Source organism: Schistocerca americana, chromosome 8 (assembly GCF_021461395.2).
Source record: "Schistocerca americana isolate TAMUIC-IGC-003095 chromosome 8, iqSchAmer2.1, whole genome shotgun sequence".
NCBI classification, from domain to species: Eukaryota; Metazoa; Arthropoda; class Insecta; order Orthoptera; family Acrididae; genus Schistocerca; species Schistocerca americana.
Window position 1 is genome coordinate 249,950,738 of NC_060126.1, and position 20,398 is coordinate 249,971,135.

Below are 20,398 nucleotides of genomic sequence, written 5' to 3' on the forward strand. Positions count from 1 at the left end.
TGGCCTATGCACCATCCTACCACCAGCTATACAAGCCCCCTGACTGGCAAAACATATACTAGAAAGGCATAGACACCTGTCAAAAGACACATGTCATGTACCAACTATTATGTAAACACTGTTTGACCTTTTTCATTGGTATGAGGATTACCATTTTATCATTTAAGATTGATGGACATTGATAGAGGGTGTATACTCACAAGACACAATATCCTGTTGCAGAGCATGCTCTTCAACATGACAAGTCATGAGCACAGTGTCTGTTACATGACATGTACCATCGGGATTCTTCCCCAGACATTCTCAGAACTCAATAGGTGTGAAGTGACTTTAAGATGTTGCTCTTGGTTTCACCACCCACCTGTCTTGATTTACGGTAATTTCTTCAGTCTCAGTATTTCTTCTCAGTGATTTTTCCTTTCTTCACTCCCTTTTAGTTTTCTACATATTTTATTTCCTGATCTGCCTGTTTTTCCCCACTTTCTACCTTTACTACATACAATGCATATAGCTTTCTGCTCTTATTAACCCTTCCATGATATTTTGTCAGTAATCTCTGTCTTGCATATTATGCTACGTTCCATTTGTAAGGTCTAAGTTTTTCAAATCTCGTCCACTGGAGTACCCAACCATCCTGTCCAATCAGTCTGCTCTGACCCAGGGTTGATGGTGACTTTCCTGAACTTTCTCCATTTCCTAAACCTCACTAATTCTTCTCCTTCATCCTTCTTCCTTCCTCTTCAGGCTTTCTGCCAGAAGAAGGAGCCACTGGCTCCAAAAGCTTGCACATTTGTTTAACCTTTATATATGTTTTCTGCTGCCACTGCTTGATGAGTAGATTTTTATCCACCCAATTACATTTTTTTAAAAAAAATTGATTATTATTGTTGATATATTAAATGGATTGAAGATATTTTTGTTTATTATGAATCTTTGTACTTAGTTTGCTTTATAATACTTGTGTGTAATTGCTTCTTCTCTATATTTTCCACTCAAAAAACTGTTTTTCAATGGTTGATTTAAATATGTGATAATGGCAATCTTTAATAACTATGATAAAAATCTCCCTTTGTGTAAAGCTGGCACCAGTGAAACAGATCACCAATTAGTTATTTTTCTTGTGTTTCAACTATTGAAAATTTCAATATTTTTGAAAATGCTCCATCACTCACTGACAAATTAGCAGTGCATATCAGTGCATGTGAAGAATAGTATTTTGACTAGTTTCTTCTTAAATCCTCTCTATTGAGCATTTTGATCTGTTGCTAATTAGAGCTTTTTTACAGATATATGGTGGTATAGATGACACAGCACCCCAACTCACCCAGCTCTGTCATACCCAAGAAAAAGCAATGAACTACTCATCATCTGGAAATAATATGTTTATTCGATTTGTCAGTGACTGGGTTTATTCTGGTAGAGGCTTTAAAGCTTCTTACAAGACAGTAGCATCACGTAAGCCATTTTTATCATAACCAGTGAAGTAACTGCCATTCAGTAGTTGTTCCAACATAATTTGAAAATTGTTTTAAATGTTTACATTACTGCTTGTGTCTGTATGTGTGGATGGATATGAGCGTGTGTGCGAGTGTATACCTGTCCTTTTTTCCCCCTAAGGTAAGTCTTTCCGCTCCCGGGATTGGAATGACTCCTTACCCTCTCCCTTAAAACCCACTTCCTTTCGTCTTCCCCTCTCCTTTCCTCTTTCCTGATGAGGCAACAGTTTGTTGCGAAAGCTTGAATTTTGTGTGTATGTTTGTGTTTGTTTGTGTGTCTATCGACCTGCCAGCGCTTTCGTTCGGTAAGTCACCTCATCTTTGTTTTTATATATAATTTTTCCCACGTGGAATGTTTCCCTCTATTATATTGATACCAGTAAGTAAAGTATACGTTTTCCTTTTGTTTTCAAAGTGCACTTTGAATGGCTGATTTAGTACATCTTTATATCAGTTTTTTAGGTATTTTTTGGAAGGAATGTGTTTGTAAATGTGGCAGAATATACTAGATCTGTCAAATAGTACAGCACTTTGCACTTACATATTTCATATGTACTTATCAAGCTTTTGAAATAATTTCAGTTGTGTAAATGTGTGTTCCATGTATGCTGTAAGAAACATCTTCAGTTCCATTATTCGTGTTTACACTGTTCTGCAAATGTAAAATGAAAAAGATGAAGACAGTCTAGGGATTATGTCATAAAATGAATTACTTTTCATTATTTTCAGGTTGTGGTGGTCATTTAACAACTCCAAAAGGGTCAATTCATTCAAGCAATTATCCAAACAATTATGACCCCTATGATGACTGCATGTGGCTGATTGAAGTTGACACTAATCATCGAATCAATTTTACAGTCAGTGACATTGACATGGAATCCAGCTCAGATTGTTATTATGATTACCTTGCAGTAAGTTTTGATTTTCTCTTTTACAACCATATTGATTAAATGCAAGTAATTTCCATTCAGGACCGCAAAATTGTCTGATAATGGAATGGGTTCCTTCAGAAAGTGAAATTTTTGTTGTTTCTGTGTTTCTCTATTTATTTGGTGCTACAATGCAGCCGAAGTATGAATATCTGATGCTACTCTTCTTTTGAATACAGCTCTCCAGTTTTCCCCAACTCTTCTTCTGAACACTGTGAGTAGGGTAGTGGTGGTCTTAAAACAAAAGGAGAACGATGCATTGAGAGCTGGAATCAAAGATTCAATGAACAGCAGTGCAGGTTAAGGGGTGGGTTTGTACTGTTCAGAGATACAATATTTTGCTGTCTTGTACATAACCCAAATGTGGCCTGGATTGGAAAGCTGTGGTTGTTCTTTACAGCAGGTTGTGGTTGACTCCCCATTGTCTTCCTGTTCGAGTTGATCTATCCCTTCATCTCAGGTGGTGCCTTTGTTGAAGAGGTGTTAAACTCCAGCTTTCCTATTTGCTATGGATTTGGAAGTAATGGTTCAATTTGCTATTAATAGTAATGTTGAGCAGAACTTTCCTACATTTCAGCTGTATGTGACACTTTCACATACCATCAACTATGAGTTCTTATGGATTTTTAATTTTCTTCTTACAACTTCCATAGATCTCAAAATTCTGTTGGACTTGCATAATATCTTCATGTGCTAAGTTTTGTGTTCTGACAATGAAAGAAAATGCAGTCAAGAGCCCTGATCCCATAGTTAGACCTTCTTATGTTCATAAACAAATTGGCACTTTTGTCTCACTAAAGGATGACCTTGCTGGTATGCTGATTGAAGGACACCACAGCTTGGTTACCAGAAAACTGTTGCACTCATAATTTATTCACTGACACATAATATTCTGCAAATACTATCATGACATGAGAGTTTTCAGGAATGTGAAAGTTTTATATTAACGCTCAGATTGAGACACAGCAAACAACTTCTGTAAACTTTCCTAAGGACAAATTTTGACTAGCGCTAATCCACTCTAATAATTATGGAAATTAACTTCAAGAATACTTCATATATGTATATGTCCATCTCCAGGGCTGACTCTTTATATAATAGCATTGACTATGTTGGTGAGAGTTTTAAGTATTCACATGATGCTACACAGGCAGTGGCATAGTCATTAGTAGGCTGTCCTTAGCCATATAGGTCCCAGCAGAGGATACAGACAAAGTGTGTCCCAAAATGTTCCACCTATCTCATGTCCCATCCGTCACCTTAACCCTTCACACAATACATAGTCCTATGATGCAGTGACCCAAGTAATCTTCAGTTCGATGAAGAGAGACAGAGGGGCAGCTCTCCAATCCACATTGCAGACACCATTGTTGGTATTGAAGGAATCTCAGGCAGAAGAACAAGAATAGTATTAAAAACCAATAAAATTACTCGCTGGAAGTAGTACAAGTTTATGCTTCAACAACCTTGCAACTTTGATGAAGAAATTGAAGACCTTTACGGCAAGTTACAAGGATTGTTAAACAGAAGTAATTCACACTGTAGTATACTAATAATCAACTTTAATGCATAAATGGGGACAAAGTTGAGAAACGACTCTTCAGTGGGATAATTGGGATTCGATTCCATGAATGATGTTAATTGTTCCCTCTAGGGAGACTCTTGGCCTAGTGGCTGCTGGGAGCTGCTATATTAATAAACTTCATACATTTCTCAAGAAAAATCGAATCCGAAAATAGGCGTAGATAGGATTACATGAAATTAAAAATTATATTGACTGTGCTCTGTCAAAGGACAAACAAACTATGCAGGATGTGTCAGTTTTAAACCAATTCCAAATTTTTAGTGACCACAGGCAAATAGAACTGGACCTTAAGCTTGGGGGGAGGGGGGAGGGGGGGCAGGAGGTGGTGGTCAGAGAGAGAGAGGGGGGGGGGGGGCAATGAGGAGATGGACAAAGAGAGGGGGGGGAGGATATGAACAGAGAGAGGGATGAGGATAATATAGATGTAGACGGGGAGGAGTAGATGGACAGAGAGAGGTTGAAGAGGAGTGGACAGAGAAAGGATGGAGGAGGAGTAGATAGAGAGTGGGGAGGGTAAGATGGGTGTAAAGTGGAGGAAGAGGAGATGTTCAGAGAGTGCATTGAGGAATGGATGTGTGCACTACATGTGATACACACACATGTGGGTGATGCTGTGAATAACAAGCTAGTACTGTGATAAATTATAGGGTGGAGTGGGTAATGAGGTATTCTATTACTTTATGTTTTGGACATCTGGGGATTTACAGTTCCTTGGCAATTGCCTACTGGCAACCAGTTATTCACTCTTATTATTAGTCAAAAATACTATTAGGGAGAATATGTAATGGCACATAAGTGTGAGACTGTGTACTCCTACAACAGTAGGCTCATGAGATTATGTAATATATGTTACTTTCTGGAATTGTGGAGGAGTTGAAACACAACATTATTTATTTCACTAGGCTTGTTGTTACTTTCTTTTTCATATAACTTCCATTGTAGCTTGTTTTTCTATATTGCTTAGAAACTGCTTCAAACTGATCTTGATGGCCAAGAATGATTGTGGTGATTGAGAATGAAAGTACAGCTGGTGCTGTTACTTCAGTTGTTCCATGTTTACTTAATCAATGTACCATCACTTTATCCTGTATTTTCCTTGATTTCTGATTATGGATATTTGTATATTAAGCTGAACTCAACAAGAAAATGTTACAAATCTTATAGACTTCTAGCGTCTAATATTGATTATTTACAATAGTTTCTTGATTACAGGACAACTGAGAATATAAGACAACCCTCATTTTTAAGAAGATCCTTAAGAAGATTTTATTTTTAATGTATTCGGATTAATCAAAATCACAAACTGCTTTATTGATGTAAAATATCAACTCAAAAAAGTTAACATTATATCTATCCTGAACTTATGCCATTTATTGATTGCTTACTCTCTAAATCAGTCACCTGTATTATCATTATTTTTAATCACCACCACCAACATAATTATTTGAGATGATAGATACACATAACCAATGATAGGTTAGAAAGGAAGGATTGTGTTTCTATGTAAGAGCAACAATCGAGTTTATAATGTTGGTTGTCACAAATAATTGGGTGTTTCTTGGGACTATGTCACAATTTCTAAGGCAAAGGTGAGGGGGCAACCTGAGAACACAGCTGTTTTTTCCTGAGTACATAGTGTATTTTGCATTTATATAGGCATGACACTGTGACAAATTCCTTTGTTTGTTGCTTCCAAACATGTCATCTGTTTCCTGCTCTCACATTGGCTGCATAGAATCATCCACTGATACACCCTCTTCCATTTGCATTATACCTCTCATCAAGCATTGACAACATTGCTGCATGAAACATGTAAATGTGCCACTGACCCCTATGTAGACTTTTACCATCTCTGGAGAAATTTATACTGTTCTTGAGTATTTGTACAATATTAAAGTGAATTCAGTTACGATTACAACTGGACTCAGGCAAACTGCAGTTTGAACATTTTAGATGTCCATAAGAACTCAAGGTACATGGGATTCATTCCTATCATTGGCATGACAATGAAATTGGCTGACCGCTCACCGTTGCCTTTCCACATTTGCCCTCATATTCAGCCAAGCTGGCGTCACTGTTCACCATCCAACCCTTCCAAATTCTTCAAAATAAGTCTGCATATGGCCTCAATTAAACAGTATAAAATTATTGAACTCAACAGAATAGTTTAATCTGGGAATGTAATATGACCCTTTATTTTTGAAAGATGAATTTGGGAAAAACGATACTATCATAGTCGAGTAGATGTTGTACATTACTGAATAAAAATGCTGTATATGGTTTACTATGGTCCTATGTAGTGATTTACAAGTTTCTAAATTTAATTTTTTTAGAAGTAAAGGAGGCCACTCATCCAAAAACAGGAGCATCCCAAAACAGGAGTTGTTAAGAGGCACACACAGACAAACAAAAGAAAACTTGCGAGCTTTCAGAGTAACCGTTTTTTGAGCTAGAGTACAAGTACACACAGAAAACACACACACACACACACACACACACACACACACACACACCTATTGTGGTGTGCATTTTGGCAGGTGGACTATGTAGGGTTGGGGTTTGAAGTGGATGTGGATGGGGTAGGTAGGTGGAGAGAGGCAGGGCGAGCAGTTTGGTATGGGTGGCTAGCGGTTTGGAGGGAGGCAGCCGGTTTGCCTGATGTGAATGTGGGAGAGAGGGGTGGCACTTGCACGGGCTAGGCATCTTGTGCATGGTTGTTGGCAACCAGTGGGGAGCATCAAACACTGAAGGTGAATGGGGGCATGAATTGGGAGCGGGACAGAGTGGAGGAAACGGAAGTATTTAAGGGTGGGGGGGGGGGTGGGGGGGGCAGTGGGGTATCAGAGATTGTGGCCTTGAGGCCAAGATGATTAAGGGAGCAAAAGATTTGTTGCAAGGATAAATCCCATATTCGTAGTTCAGAGAAGCTGATGGTGAAGGGAAGGATCCAGATGACCCAGGTTGTGAAGCTCTCATTCACATTGAGCATAGTGTGCTCAGCTGGATGTTGTGCCCCACCGGGTGAATAACATTGTCCTTGGAAGCAGTTTGGCGGTGGCCATTCACCCTTTTGTAAGGTGGTTTGTTATTGTACTGACATGAAATGCTATGCAGTGTTTGCTGCGGAGTTGGTATGTGACATGATTGCTTTCAAGTGTGGGTCAGACTCTGATGGGAGAGGACAAGCCTGTGACAGGACTGCAGTATAAAGTGCTGAATGGATGTATCAAACAAGTCTTGTCCTTGGTCTTAAACAGCGATAATATCCCTTTCGTAAGGGACAGGGAGGGGAACTGGCACAGTGATCTAGGGATCCCTCTCGTAAGGGACAGGGAGGGGAAGTGGCACAGTGATCTAGGGATGTTGAATAAGTTGGGTGAGCAACAAAGTACCACTTTAGAAGTGATTGGAAGGATCTTGAGCAGGTTGTCCCTAACTTCAGGTCATGACGATAAATAATAAGAGTCCGTATGAAGAATATGGTTGAATTGTTCCAGTCTGGAATGATAATGAGGCTCCTCCCACCACCTCAAGAAGCTAAACAGAGCACCCCCTTCCTCCTCCCCCCTCCCCTTCCTTAGTCAGCCATTACCACCCTGGACGTGAACAACTTAACCATATCTTATGGTAGGCCTTCAATTATCTATCATTATGCCCTGAAATGAAGGACATCCTACACAAGATTCTTCCCACCCCTCCTAACGTGGTGTTCCATTGCACACCCAACCTATACAACATCATGGTCCATCCGTATCCTACTCCCAGTCCCAACCCTTTGCCATGGGGATCATATCCCAGTGGAAGACCAAAGTGCAAGAACTACCCAGTCCCCCTCCCCAGCGTTCCATACCCCAGTCCTGTCACAGGCTTATCCTATGTTTCCAGAGGCTATGACCCCCTGTGAAAGCACCATGTCATATCTGTTGTGAATGCTGCACAGCTTTCTATGTTGGTGTGATGACCGACCAGCTGTCCAACAGGGCAAATGGCTACCATCAAACTGTTGCCAAGAACAAAGTTGATCACCTGGTGCGGCACAACTTGCAGCTGAGCCTAACTTGCTCAATTTGAATGGCTGCTTCACAACCCGGGCCATCTGGATCTTTCCCTTCTCCACAAGCCTCTCTGAACTGATGGGAGTTATCCTTGCAACACATCCTTCGCTCCCATAATCATCTTGGCCTCAAGCTTCGATAGCCCACTGTCCCTATGCCCTATATCCAACAGTATCCCCTCCACACCTTGTCACCCCCTCCCAACTCATGTCCACACATCATCTTCAGTGTGCTTCGCTCCCCACCATTGCTGACAACTATGCATCGAATGCCTAGCCCAAGCCTTCCCTCCCACATTCTCAGCTGGCAAACTGGCTACCTCCCTCCAAGCTTCTAATTACCCACCTCCAGACCCTCTCCCTGCCTTTTACCTCTTTCTGTATCTACCCACCTCACCCAATACAACCACCACCCCGCCCTAGTCCGCCTGTCGAGTTGCAGCACTGGCTTTGCACATCCAGTGGGCACCGTGCTGAAACATGAGTGTGTGTATGCATTTGTGCATGCGTGCATGCATGTGTGTGTGTATGTGTGTGTGTGTGTGTGTGTATTTGCACTCTCTCTCAAAAAGTGATTACTCTGAAGGCTAGCAAGTGTTCTTTCTTTTTTGTATGTATCTGTCAATGGCTCAAAGCTTCTTCTTTTCATTGAGTGGTCTCCATTACTCCTAAAGTATTACACTCTATCAGAAGTTTCCTACAACACTATAAACGTAGCTTCTGATGTGAGCAGTGCACACCTTCACTGTCATGTTAATTCTTTTTGCAAACTAAATCAGAGGTTTTATATTCTGATTGTTCTCTGGATGCACAGAATGTTCACCTTTTTCATTTGAGTGCTCTTCTTGTATCCCCATACAAACTTTAACGTCTTTAATTACTTTAATTTTGATGTTCAGATATCATCACACATTTTTAAAGTAGGTATCCATTTAAGTCTTCCTATGTGTGCACAGCTCAACCACGGTCTTATCTGTATATTTCCCTTTAATTCTCATTTTATTCATTCTTTCATGAATAAGTGTATTTTGTATACTTTGCTCCTCACATGCTAACGATCAGAAATTCTGTTACAACGGTGGAAAATAATTATTAACTGTATGAATGATTCTACTGCAAGAAAGCTGGTGACTTGTGTATTTCTTACTCTTCACTTCATACATGCCAGTGCTGTGTTTGGTGCTTTTTGATCTCATAACTGATCTGTAACATATTCTTTTATGTGTTTACTCACTAATGAGATATTAATTAAAATTTTATTTCTTGTATTACTTCTCAATCCCTGTAATTCTTGGCAGGGGTATTCATGATTGTAAAAATTCAAATGACAAAAATATGTTATGTTGTTTCTTCTTTAAATGTCTCAGATCATCAGTATTTAAATTTCCCTTATGCCACACTGATATTTTTATTCTGCACACACATAAACATTTAAATATGTTTGTCTAGAAAGATCCAGAAGCAGAATGTGAAAATTTGTAAATTACTACTACTAAAAATTAAGTTCAGTAAATTGAAACTTTCTAACAATGGAAACTCCAGGGAGAAATATCAACAATGCAGGAGAAGGTAGATTGCTACTTCTGTAAAGAAGACAACATTAAGTTTCTGACAAGCACAATTAAAAGACATGTACATAAAGCTTTCGACCATAGCCTTCATCAGCAAAAGACAAACATACACCATTCATACACACAAGCAAGCACACCTCATTCACACATGATCACCAACTCTTTAGAGGTCATGTGTGCATGAGGTGTGCTTGCTTGTATGTACAAAGGGTGTGTGTTTCTGTTTTTCTGTTGAAGACTGTGGTTGAAAGCTTTATGTAAGTGTCTTTTACTTGTGCCTGTCTGTTTTCTTTGTGGTAAGCAGCAATCTATCTTTTCCTACATTGTTGTTTAAATTCAAACTGTGGTGCACTGTGCCTGTTCATTTCATTTTTCAGAAACATCAGTCTGTCTAAAAGGTTTATCTGACTCATAAATGATTATTCCTTCCATGTACAAGCAATACGTGGATACGAAATATATCACTGTATCTTCAGTGATCGTCTTTTTGAGAAGCATAGGGAACATAGTGTCAAATCCTTTATAGTGTACTGCCCTTTCTTTTGGGCTCCATTGCAGTATGATGAAATATATCAAACACTCCTTTAGCCTGCCTTCTGTATGTTCAGTAAATTAATATTTTTAATTATTAGGACCATAATCATAATGATTATTTTTTCTAGATTTATGATGGTTCATCAACAGACAATGAGACGCAAATGTTAGCAAAACTCTGTGGCTCTAGCGCATCACAACCAGTGTGGTACCTTTCTACCTCCAACAGCATGACGATAAGATTCAAGAGTGATGGTTCTCGCTCTTCAAAAGGGTTTCTGGCAAATTACAGTGTGGTGAGTATAGGCCTAATAGTAAAATGGCAAACAACAAGTCCAGTAGGACTGAAAAAAACAGTTACTTACTAGCTATGATATAAATATTTTGTATAAATGTTACAACAATCAATGGAAAACTGGCCTCTTTTAGTGAAGTATTGTTAAAATTATCTTTTTCCTTTTGTAGCATGCAAATGCCAGAAACCTGCTGGATGCACTTATTTGCTATTAGCTTTGTACCTTGTGCACTCATTACTTCTCGCAGTTTGTCTCAAAATATACTGGGCTTAATTGATATACATATATTACCATTAGCTAACCAGTTTGCATCTGTTGCTTTATGATTTGTGCACTCATTACTTTTTGCACTTTGTCTTAAAATATACTGGACCTAACTGATATACATATACTATCATTAGCTAACCAGTTTTCATCTACTCAGGGAGCAGCACCTTGAGTCTGAAAGGTGGAAATAAATGTAGTCTTTATGTTAGCACCAAATTATGATATAATGGTTTCTGGACTTTGGGAAATCCTTTATGAAGTTAACAAAGCTATGAAGGCATCATGCACCTCCAATATGAGTACCTTTTGGGGGGCTAAGAATTGCTGATGAACAAGAAATTGATTTAAATGAATAGCGAGAAGGTCGTGGTTTTACTTTGAGGTGACCAATGGTTGAAGAAATCTTTAACAGCAGGCCATAAGTGAAGTTGATCTATAGGAAGGACATCTTCTGGGGATATTAGAAATCCCAGCAATATTTTTGACATCATCCTCAATTACATAGCTGAGAGTTTTGAAGCAGCTTCATATAATTAAGGCATCAACTTCGTATACTCGGCGTTTTTGTTTCTAGCCATGTCTTGCAATTTTACATTCCATAATTAATAGTGCTATATGTGTCCCAAATCAAATCTTTTATTCCTTAAACTTTCAATTTTTGTCTATATCCTCCATTTTTATTCATTTGATGTCAGCCTGCACCTCCTTTTCACTTTCATATTACACCTGACCACCTAGGGTTGTCAGAAATTTTAATAACGTTCTTAAAGGCATTATAGTTATGTACACATGCATTACATATAAAAACATGTGGTGAATTGCTCACTTGCTAAACCATTAGTTGCATTCTGTGTAAACATCTTTGATCAGATTGGCGATGGTCTGTTCCTTTTAGATAATATGTAACTTTCCTTCCATTCTGCTGAAGTCTGTGTTTTGGGTCATGGGATTCATCTGAGATTTTTGCAATCAAGGAACCTCTCATTTGCATTCACCACTGGTTTCCCTAAATACAATGTGCCACATGCCTTTCTAAAATTGTGTTGTCATCATCCATCGGCGATTTGTGTGGGTCTTTAATGATATTTTTTCTTGTTATCAAGTTTGGTTGTATACATTTGTTTTTGGTAGGAAATACTGAATTGAATTGAATTGAATTTTATTTGATCCTGTAAGATTACATTGTGTACAGTAAATGTACGTGTAATATAGGACATGTCAAAGTATTAACATTCTTTATCACTTATTTTTCTACACCTTTAGCTTACATTTTTACATCACTGATAATGAGTAACAATATATACAAATTTAATGGCATCAGTATTCTGCAACACTGTAAAACTCTTTTTCAATGAGATAGTCTTTAAGTTTCTTTGGAAAGTCATTATGAAGTACACTATCTTGCAGGTTTCTGGGCAGACTTCTTAGTAGTCTGATACCAGAGTACTGGGGTCTTTTTTCTAGCATTGCCAGTCGGTGGGGTATGCTCCGTACTTCATTCTTCTTTCTTGTATTGTGGGTGTGTACACTAGCATTTGTAATCCAGTCCTCACTACCTTTTGTGATGTACATTATTGTTTTGTATATATACAATGATGAAAAAGTTAAGATACCTAAATTCTTGAAACAGTTTCTGCGTGTTTCAGAGGTCTTTCTTCTTAAAATGGTCCTAATTGCTTTTTTTTGTAATGTGAACACTCGTTTTGTCTCTTGTTTGTTTGAGTTTCCCCACACAGTCACACCATACTGTAAGTATGGTTCGAAAAGTCCATGATACACTGTACACAGAAGGTTCTTGTCTGAATACTGTGATAGCTGCAACATTAAGAATATGACAGAGCTCAGTTTCTTACAGACATTATTAATATGTTTTTTCCATTTCAGGTCATTATCCACAAGAATACCTAAGAATCTAGCAGATTCTACTTCTTCCAGCCTTGTTCCATCAACCTCTAAATCCATGTCCACAGCCTTTTCCTTGTTTTTAAACACTGCATTCATAGTCTTTTTTAGATTTATAACCAGTTCATTTTCCAACAGCCATTGAGCTGTGACATTTGCAGATATGTATGCTCTTCTCTCAAGCTGTTCAATATTTTGGTCACTATTTAGTATTGTCATGTCATCAGCATACAATATTTTCTTTTCTTCCTCCTCAACACTTAAATCATTAACAAATACATTAAATAACAATGGCCCCATTACCGAACCCTGCGGCACTCCATATTTGATGGATTTGGTTTCTGATTGGTACGAGTTTCCTAATGATACATACTGCTTGCGGTTGCACAAGTATGATTTTATCCATTCACCTGGTTGCCCCCGAATGCCATAGTTGCTTAATTTTTGTATCAGCATTTCATGGTCAATGGTGTCAAATGCCTTTGAAAGATCCAGAAACATTGCAGGGACAACCTTTTTCTCATCTAAGGACTGTAAAATGTATTCTGTTAGACTGACAATTGCTGATTCTGTAGATTTACCCTTTCTGAAACCATGTTGTGAGGGTGTGAGAATGTTATGTTTGTCCAAATAGTTAACTAATCTGGTATACATAAGCATTTCTAGGATTTTTGAGAAACCTGATATCAGTGAAACTGGCCTGTAGTTGTTGGGATCATCCTTACACCCTTTCTTGTACGCTGGCACTACCTTCGTTATCTTCAGTTTTTCTGGAAAAATTGCATCTATGAAAGAACAGTTTGCTATGTTCAGCAGTGGTGTTATTATCTCCTCACATACCAGCTTTGTTACATGATTTGATATTTCATCATCACCAGCTGATTTCTTGGACTTCAGTTTCTGTATAGTTTTCCGCAATTCATCTTCCGTGACTGGTCTTAAGAACATAGTACTGCATGATCTTTTTGGTACCTTAATACCCTTCTGTTTTTGACTATTTCTTTCCAATTTTAGGTTTTCTACTACACTGATATAGTTATTATTCAGTATGTTTGCTATTTCCATACCATCTGTGACCACTGTGTTGTCTATTTTAATTGACCTAATACCTTCTTCTTAGTTTGACCCATCTTTTTCCTTTCTTTCAGCATTGATTGCATTCCAAGCTGCCTTTGCCTTGTTTTTTGAGTTTGCTATAGTGGTGTCAATTGATCTTGCTTTCGCTTCTCTTATTGTTTTTCTATACTTCTTTTTTAACATTTTATATTTTTCAGCTTGGCCCATCCGTCTCACGTCCTGAAGCTTCCTTCGCTGTTCTAGTATTTCACTGGTAATCCACTGTGTTTGATTTTGCTGCCTTTCTTGTCTCTTTACTTTGGGAAATGCTGCATTAAAATGGTACTTAATTGTTAAAATAAATGCATCATATTTTTCATTTACACTCTGGGCCTATAGGGTTTCATTCCAGATTTCCTTACTTAACATTGTTCTAAAGATGTTGATATTTTGTTCACTGATGATCCTAATTTCTTTGGTTGTTTGTTTTGGTTCTGATACTGTGTCATTACTTCTGCAAAAGCTGATTAGTTGTCCATGATGATCAGATATTTCTGTCTGAACTACATGTGACTCATAGTTACACATATTAGTAATTATGTTGTCAATAATTGTCTCACTTTGTGAAGTCACTCTTGTTGGTGCAGTTATTGTCACTTTCATGTTATGCTGTATTAACAATTCTTCAAAATCCTGTCTTATTTTTGTGTCTTTTCCCATGTCAATGTTGAAGTCTCCACATATAATAAGATTTCTCTTCATATTCATTCTCAATAAGCTAGCAATTTTTTTTTTTAGAAAGATGCTAATATTGCCACATGGTTACCTGTACACACAAAACACTCTAAAATCCTCTGCCACTATACCAGTAACTTCAAAGTCTTTTTCTCTAGCTATGGGAAATGTAGCAGCTTCACTGTTTACATTCTTTAATAGAGTACCTGTTTTAATATATATACAAACGTCACCACCCTTATATTTAGATCTACAGAAGTAACTAGCTAGTTTGTAGTCCTTTATTGCCACATTATGTATTTTACTTTCAGTTAGTCCATATTCACTTATGCATAATATGTCTGGTCTTACTTCATTCAGGAGTACTTCTGCTTCTAATTTTTTGTTACCAAAGTTTTTGAATATTTTGATGAAGTACTTTTATGTAATTTTTCTGTTGTTGGTTTACATGTTGTGAGCTGTATTCTGGGGCAAATTCTTTAGTATCGTCTTTTTTTGTATGGTGCTTATATTTTTCTTTTCCAGCTGGAGTGTGTGATTTTTCACCCCCTTCAGGCCATATTAGTTTCCCTTGCATCTAATGATTTTTCAGACATCTGCAAACATTCTGCTGAACGTTACAGATCCCAGTCTATTTAAATGCAAGCCATCCTTCGCTAGTGAGTTTTCACATAGGAATTTGTTTGGGTCTATAAAAATTGCCCCAAGACGATCACATTGTTCTTTAAGAGCACAGTTTATTTTGGCGATATACTTTTCACTCACCGACCTTCTGTTTATGATTCCGCTAAGTATCAGACGAGATCCTGCATACATATTTCTTGCAGAATGAATCATGTTTCTTGTTTCACTTGCCATTTCTTCCTCACTGCTGCTCCTTAACGAATTCGTTCCAACATGTATAAACACCCCATTATAGTTATGTCTGGTTTCAGGATCTGGTTCTGTAGTATCTTGTCTTGCATTTACCATATTTTTAAAATGTTTACCGAGTTGATGCGTTCTAATACCAAGTCGTACGTCGATCTTGCAATTTTGGGGACAGCGATATTCTTCAGCAGCGAATCGCCAATTATTAAAAAGTCATTTTCCTTTTGTTGCATATCTGTCGCCTTGTTTTTCCTTTTGCTGTATGTCACCACCTTCCATTTATATTTATCTTCCGGTTTTTGGCTTACTGAGTTTACCGAGACATCAACGGGAACACTTGAAATGTTGTTTTTAAAGTACGATCGGTCACTCGTATTTTCGTGATCTTGTTGCTTTTCCGTTTGATGGCTTTTACACACACAGGACTTCTTTTCTTGTATTAATGTATCGTTTTCTTTCTTGATGGTCGAAAGTTCAGTTTTTAATGCCTCAATGTCACTTCGTAGTAATTTTACAATTTCGTTTTTTGTATCAACTGCACTTACAAGATCGGCCGTTTCGTCACGTAAACAACCGTGACATGTCCACGGAAAATCATCGCTGACAAACTTTAGATTTACTTTCGCGCACTTTTCGTGTAACCAGAAGTTGCATTTTATACACAGAATACCCTTCATCACACGCTTTTTACACTCTCTACATGAAGAACTGTTCATTTTTTGCCTTTTTAGCGAGAGAGAAGCGTCACTACACTTTCCTATCAGCGCCATCTTAAGATGCTGACTGTTCTTCTGCCTAAGTGAATTAAGAAAATCACAGAAAATGTAAAACAAAATAGACACAGTAATAAATACGAATGAGATTCAGTTTGAATATAATGCCTTCAAAATCAATTCCCAAATTGTAATAATAGATTTTATTTCTAGTTTTGAGGGGATTCACTCCTGTTGTCCACTTCTGTAGTACTTGGTACATGCAGCTTAAACTGTTCACAGCTCTTCATCTTTGTCTCTTCACGGTTGGATATTGTAACTGGTATTGGCAGTCACGTAACAAGAGTTGCATCAAATCACAATGCCTGATCACTTGTAGCTGAGTTGAAGACATCTTTGCAGATAGAACACAGCATAGCATTCTTGGATGGGTGAAATATTCAGAAGTAAAATTATCTTCAAAATGTATGAGGTGTCTAAGTGCATTTCCTTGGTGAATGTAGTTTAATGCTGCACTGAATGAATATGGAGGTCTTAAGTTGAGAGAAGAAAGAAAGTAGGTCCAGCAGGTGCAGATATGAGATGTAGCAGAAAAAGTAAGTACTGTGTCTGATTTTAATTGTACAGACCGCAAGACTCCTGGTCATCGGGCTGTATGGTGGGTGGCAATCGGGTTGGTATCCTATTGCTGTTTGGAGCATTTCCGGACACAGGTTCACTGGTCATAGAGTCTCATTTCGAAGTAGGACTTCTCCCTCCAGTCAATGAGATTCCAAGCTGAAGACATGTGGAAATGCTCAGGACTGCAGTGAGATATCAACCTGTGGTTTTCATCCATTGCATTCTTACAGCACAGCAGGATGTCAACGATTTTCTACACCTGATTTTGTTGCCTTTCATGGGAAGTCATTCTGGATTTACATTTCAGTAAGATAATGCCCACCCACACACTATGAGACATTCTAATGCCAGCAAGGTTGCCAGCTCTCCCCCCAATTGAGAACATTTGGAGCATTACAGGCATGGGTTTTTGACAATGTAATGTGCCAGTTGGACAGAATTTGGTACAATATCCCTCAAGAGGATATCAAACAACAATGCCAATCTGAAGAACTGTTTGCATTATGGCCTGAGGTGGACCAACATGTTCTGACTTTCTCTACTGTGAAGCTCTTTCTCTTGAATAAATCAGCCAATTTTTCTGGAATTGTGATCATTTGTTTGCCTTTACTTGGATGCCACATCTACCAATTTCTGTCCCATTCTGGTAATTCTTTTTTTGTCTTAGAGAGTATTTTCTTTGACTCAACCACAAAACATGTTGCATGCCATTAAATGCTATAAACCATTACTAGCAATCATCAGAACTAGACAAGAAAGAGAAAAATTTATCAATTTTACTTTATCTACATCTACATCCATACTCCGCAAGCCACCTGACGGTGTGTGGTGGAGGGTACTATGAGTACCTCTATCGGTTCTCCCTTCTATTCCAGTCTCGTATTGTTCGTGGAAAGAAAGATTGTCGGTATGCCTCTGTGTGGGCTCTAATCTCTCTGATTTTATCCTCATGGTCTCTTTGCGAGATATACGTAGGAGGGAGCAATATACTGCTTGAAGGTGTGTTCTTGAAACTTCAACAAAAGCCCATACCAAGTTACTGATCGTCTCTCTTGCAGAGTCTGCCACTAGAGTTTATCTATCATCTCTGTAATGCTTTATTGATTACTAAATAATTGTGTAACGAAGCGCGCTGCTCTCTGTTGGATCTTCTCTGTCTCTTCTATCAACCCTATCTGGTGCGGATCCCACACCGGTGAGCAGTATTCAAGCAGCAGACGAACAAGTGACTTGTAACCTACTTCCTTTGTTTTCAGATTGCATTTCCTTAGGATTCTTCCAATGTATCTCAGTCTGGCATCTGCTTTACTGACGATTAATTTTATATGGTCAGTCTATTTTAAATAATTCCTAATGCCTACTCCCAGATAATTTATGGACTTAACTGCTTCCAGTTGCTGACCTACTATATTGTAGCTAACTGATAAAGCATTTTTCTTTCTATGTATTTGCAGCACATTACACTTGTCTACATTGAGATTCAATTGCCATTCCCTGCACCATGCGTCAATTCGTTGCAGATCCTTCTGCATTTCAGTACAATTTTCCATTGTTACAACCTCTCGATATAGTACAACATCATCTGCAAAAAGCCTCATTGAACTTCCAATGTTATCCACAAGGTTATTTATATGTATTGTGAATAGCAACAGTCCTACGACACTCCCCTGCTGCACACGTGGAACAACTCTTACTTTGGAAGACTGCTCTCCATTGAGAGTGATATGCTGCATTCTGTTATCTAGGAACTCTTCAATCCAATCACACAATTGGTCAGACAGTCGATATGCTGTTATTTTGTTAATCAAATGACTGTGGGGAACTGTATTAAATGCCTTGCATAAGTCAAGAAACATGGCATCTACCTGGGAACCGTGTCTATGGCCCTCTGAGTCTCGTGAATGAATAGCGCGAGCTGTGTTTCACACGATCGTCTTTTTCGAAACCCATGCTGATTCGTAGATAGTAGATTTCTAGTCTCCATAAAAGTCATCATACTCGAACATAATATGTGTTCCAAAATTCTACAACTGATCGACGTTAGAGATATAGGTCTATAGTTCAGAACATCTGTTCGATATCCCTTCTTGAAAACGGGGATGACCTTCGCCATTTTCCAATCCTTTGGAACACTACACTCTTCTAGAGACCTACAGTACACCACTGCAAGAAGGGGGGGGGGGGGGGGGGCAAGTTCCTTCGCATACTCTGTGTAAAATCAAACTGGTATCCCATCAGGTCCAGCGGCCTTTCCTCTTTTGAGCGATTTTAATTGTTTTTCTATCCCTTGTCATCTATTTCAATGTCTACCATTTTGTCATCTGTGCGACAATCTAGAGAAGGAACTACAGTGCAGTCTTCATCTGTGTATCAGCTTTAGAAAAAGACATTTAGTATTTTGGCCTTTAGTCTGTCATCCTCTTTTTCAGTACCATTTTGGTCTCTGAGTGTCTGGACATTTTGTTTGGATCCACCTACCGCTTTGACGTAAGACCAAAATTTCTTAGGATTTTCTGCCAAGTCAGTACATAGAGCTTTACTTTCAAATTCATTGAATGCCACTTGCATAGCCCTCCTCACACTACATTTTGCTTCATGTAATTTTTGTTTGTCTGCAAGGCTTCGGCTATGTTTATGTTTGCTGTGAAGTTCCCTTTGCTTCCGCAGCCATTTTCTAACTCGGTTATTGTACCATGGTGGCTCTTTTCCATCTCTTACAATCTTGCTTGGCGCATACTCATCTAATTCATATTGTACGATGGTTTTGAAATTTGTCCACTGATCCTCAACACTATCTGTACTTGAGACAAAACTTTTGTGTTGAGCCATCAGGTACTCTGAAATCTGCTTTTTGTCACTTTTGCTAAACAGGTAGTAGTACTACTACTATGTATGAGAACACAAGGAGTGACATGGAAATTATTTTCCATACCAACTAAAAGCAGCAACAGCTAGCTAATATTTTTCATAATGGATCAGACACTGAGTGAAAGTTATATGTGAGGCATACTATTCCACTCCTTGTGCACAGGCACACAGTTTTCAACTGTACAGGAAAACCGTCTGTGCCCATGGTGCTATTAATGCTCACTCTAACTGATGATCCATAGAATATTAATGATGCCATTTGACCAACCAGAAATAGGAAGGAAAATGAGTATTTTGCAGCAAATTGTTGTCAGCAATGGGTATAAAACGAAAATAGAAGATGATATATTCAATTAAAATTACAAAGAAAACCAGCTAAAAGAGCCCACGTAATCAAACAAAAAGTGAAGTTAATGAGATAAAAAGTCATTGCTTTCAGAACAACCAAAAACCTGAAAATCAAGGTTCCACATTCTCTTCCACTCAAAACAGGAAACTTTGAAAAAATGAGGTTCATAAAATATGCTATGAGTGTTACAAAAGATACATTTGCCAAAGCGACAGATTATTCAGCATATCTGTAAAGGGTTTACACATGCAAAAGGAGGCACATAAATCTTGGCACTGTTAAAGAAGATCTTCAAATTTAATGTAAAATCAGCAAGAGTAGACACTCCGATATCATATAAGAAATTGAAATTTGTATGGCAAAAAGGAAGGGTCCTGATAACCTACTGAGGGAACAAAATGATTTCTCCATAAGGATCCTGAAGAGCTACTTTGGGAACAAAATGAATTCTCCATCAGTGCTTGTTTTCATGAATATGGCTGTCTGTTGAGATGTTTACTGTGGCTGGTATGCGCTGTCTCCAGCTGCCCTTTCATCTGTTGACTATGGAAA

General features: G+C 38.3%; 1 protein-coding gene across 1 annotated transcript in view; it reads left to right on the forward strand.

The window, feature by feature from the left end:
• The window catches only part of LOC124545739 (cubilin-like), a 718,402-nt gene that overhangs the window by 311,048 nt on the left and 386,956 nt on the right, over nucleotides 1–20,398 (forward strand). The window contains exons 28-30 of the mRNA XM_047124681.1: nucleotides 1,287–1,455; nucleotides 2,226–2,407; nucleotides 10,298–10,465. Coding sequence (XP_046980637.1) covers nucleotides 1,287–1,455; nucleotides 2,226–2,407; nucleotides 10,298–10,465 — 519 coding nt within the window. The remainder of the gene's footprint in view (nucleotides 1–1,286; nucleotides 1,456–2,225; nucleotides 2,408–10,297; nucleotides 10,466–20,398) is intronic.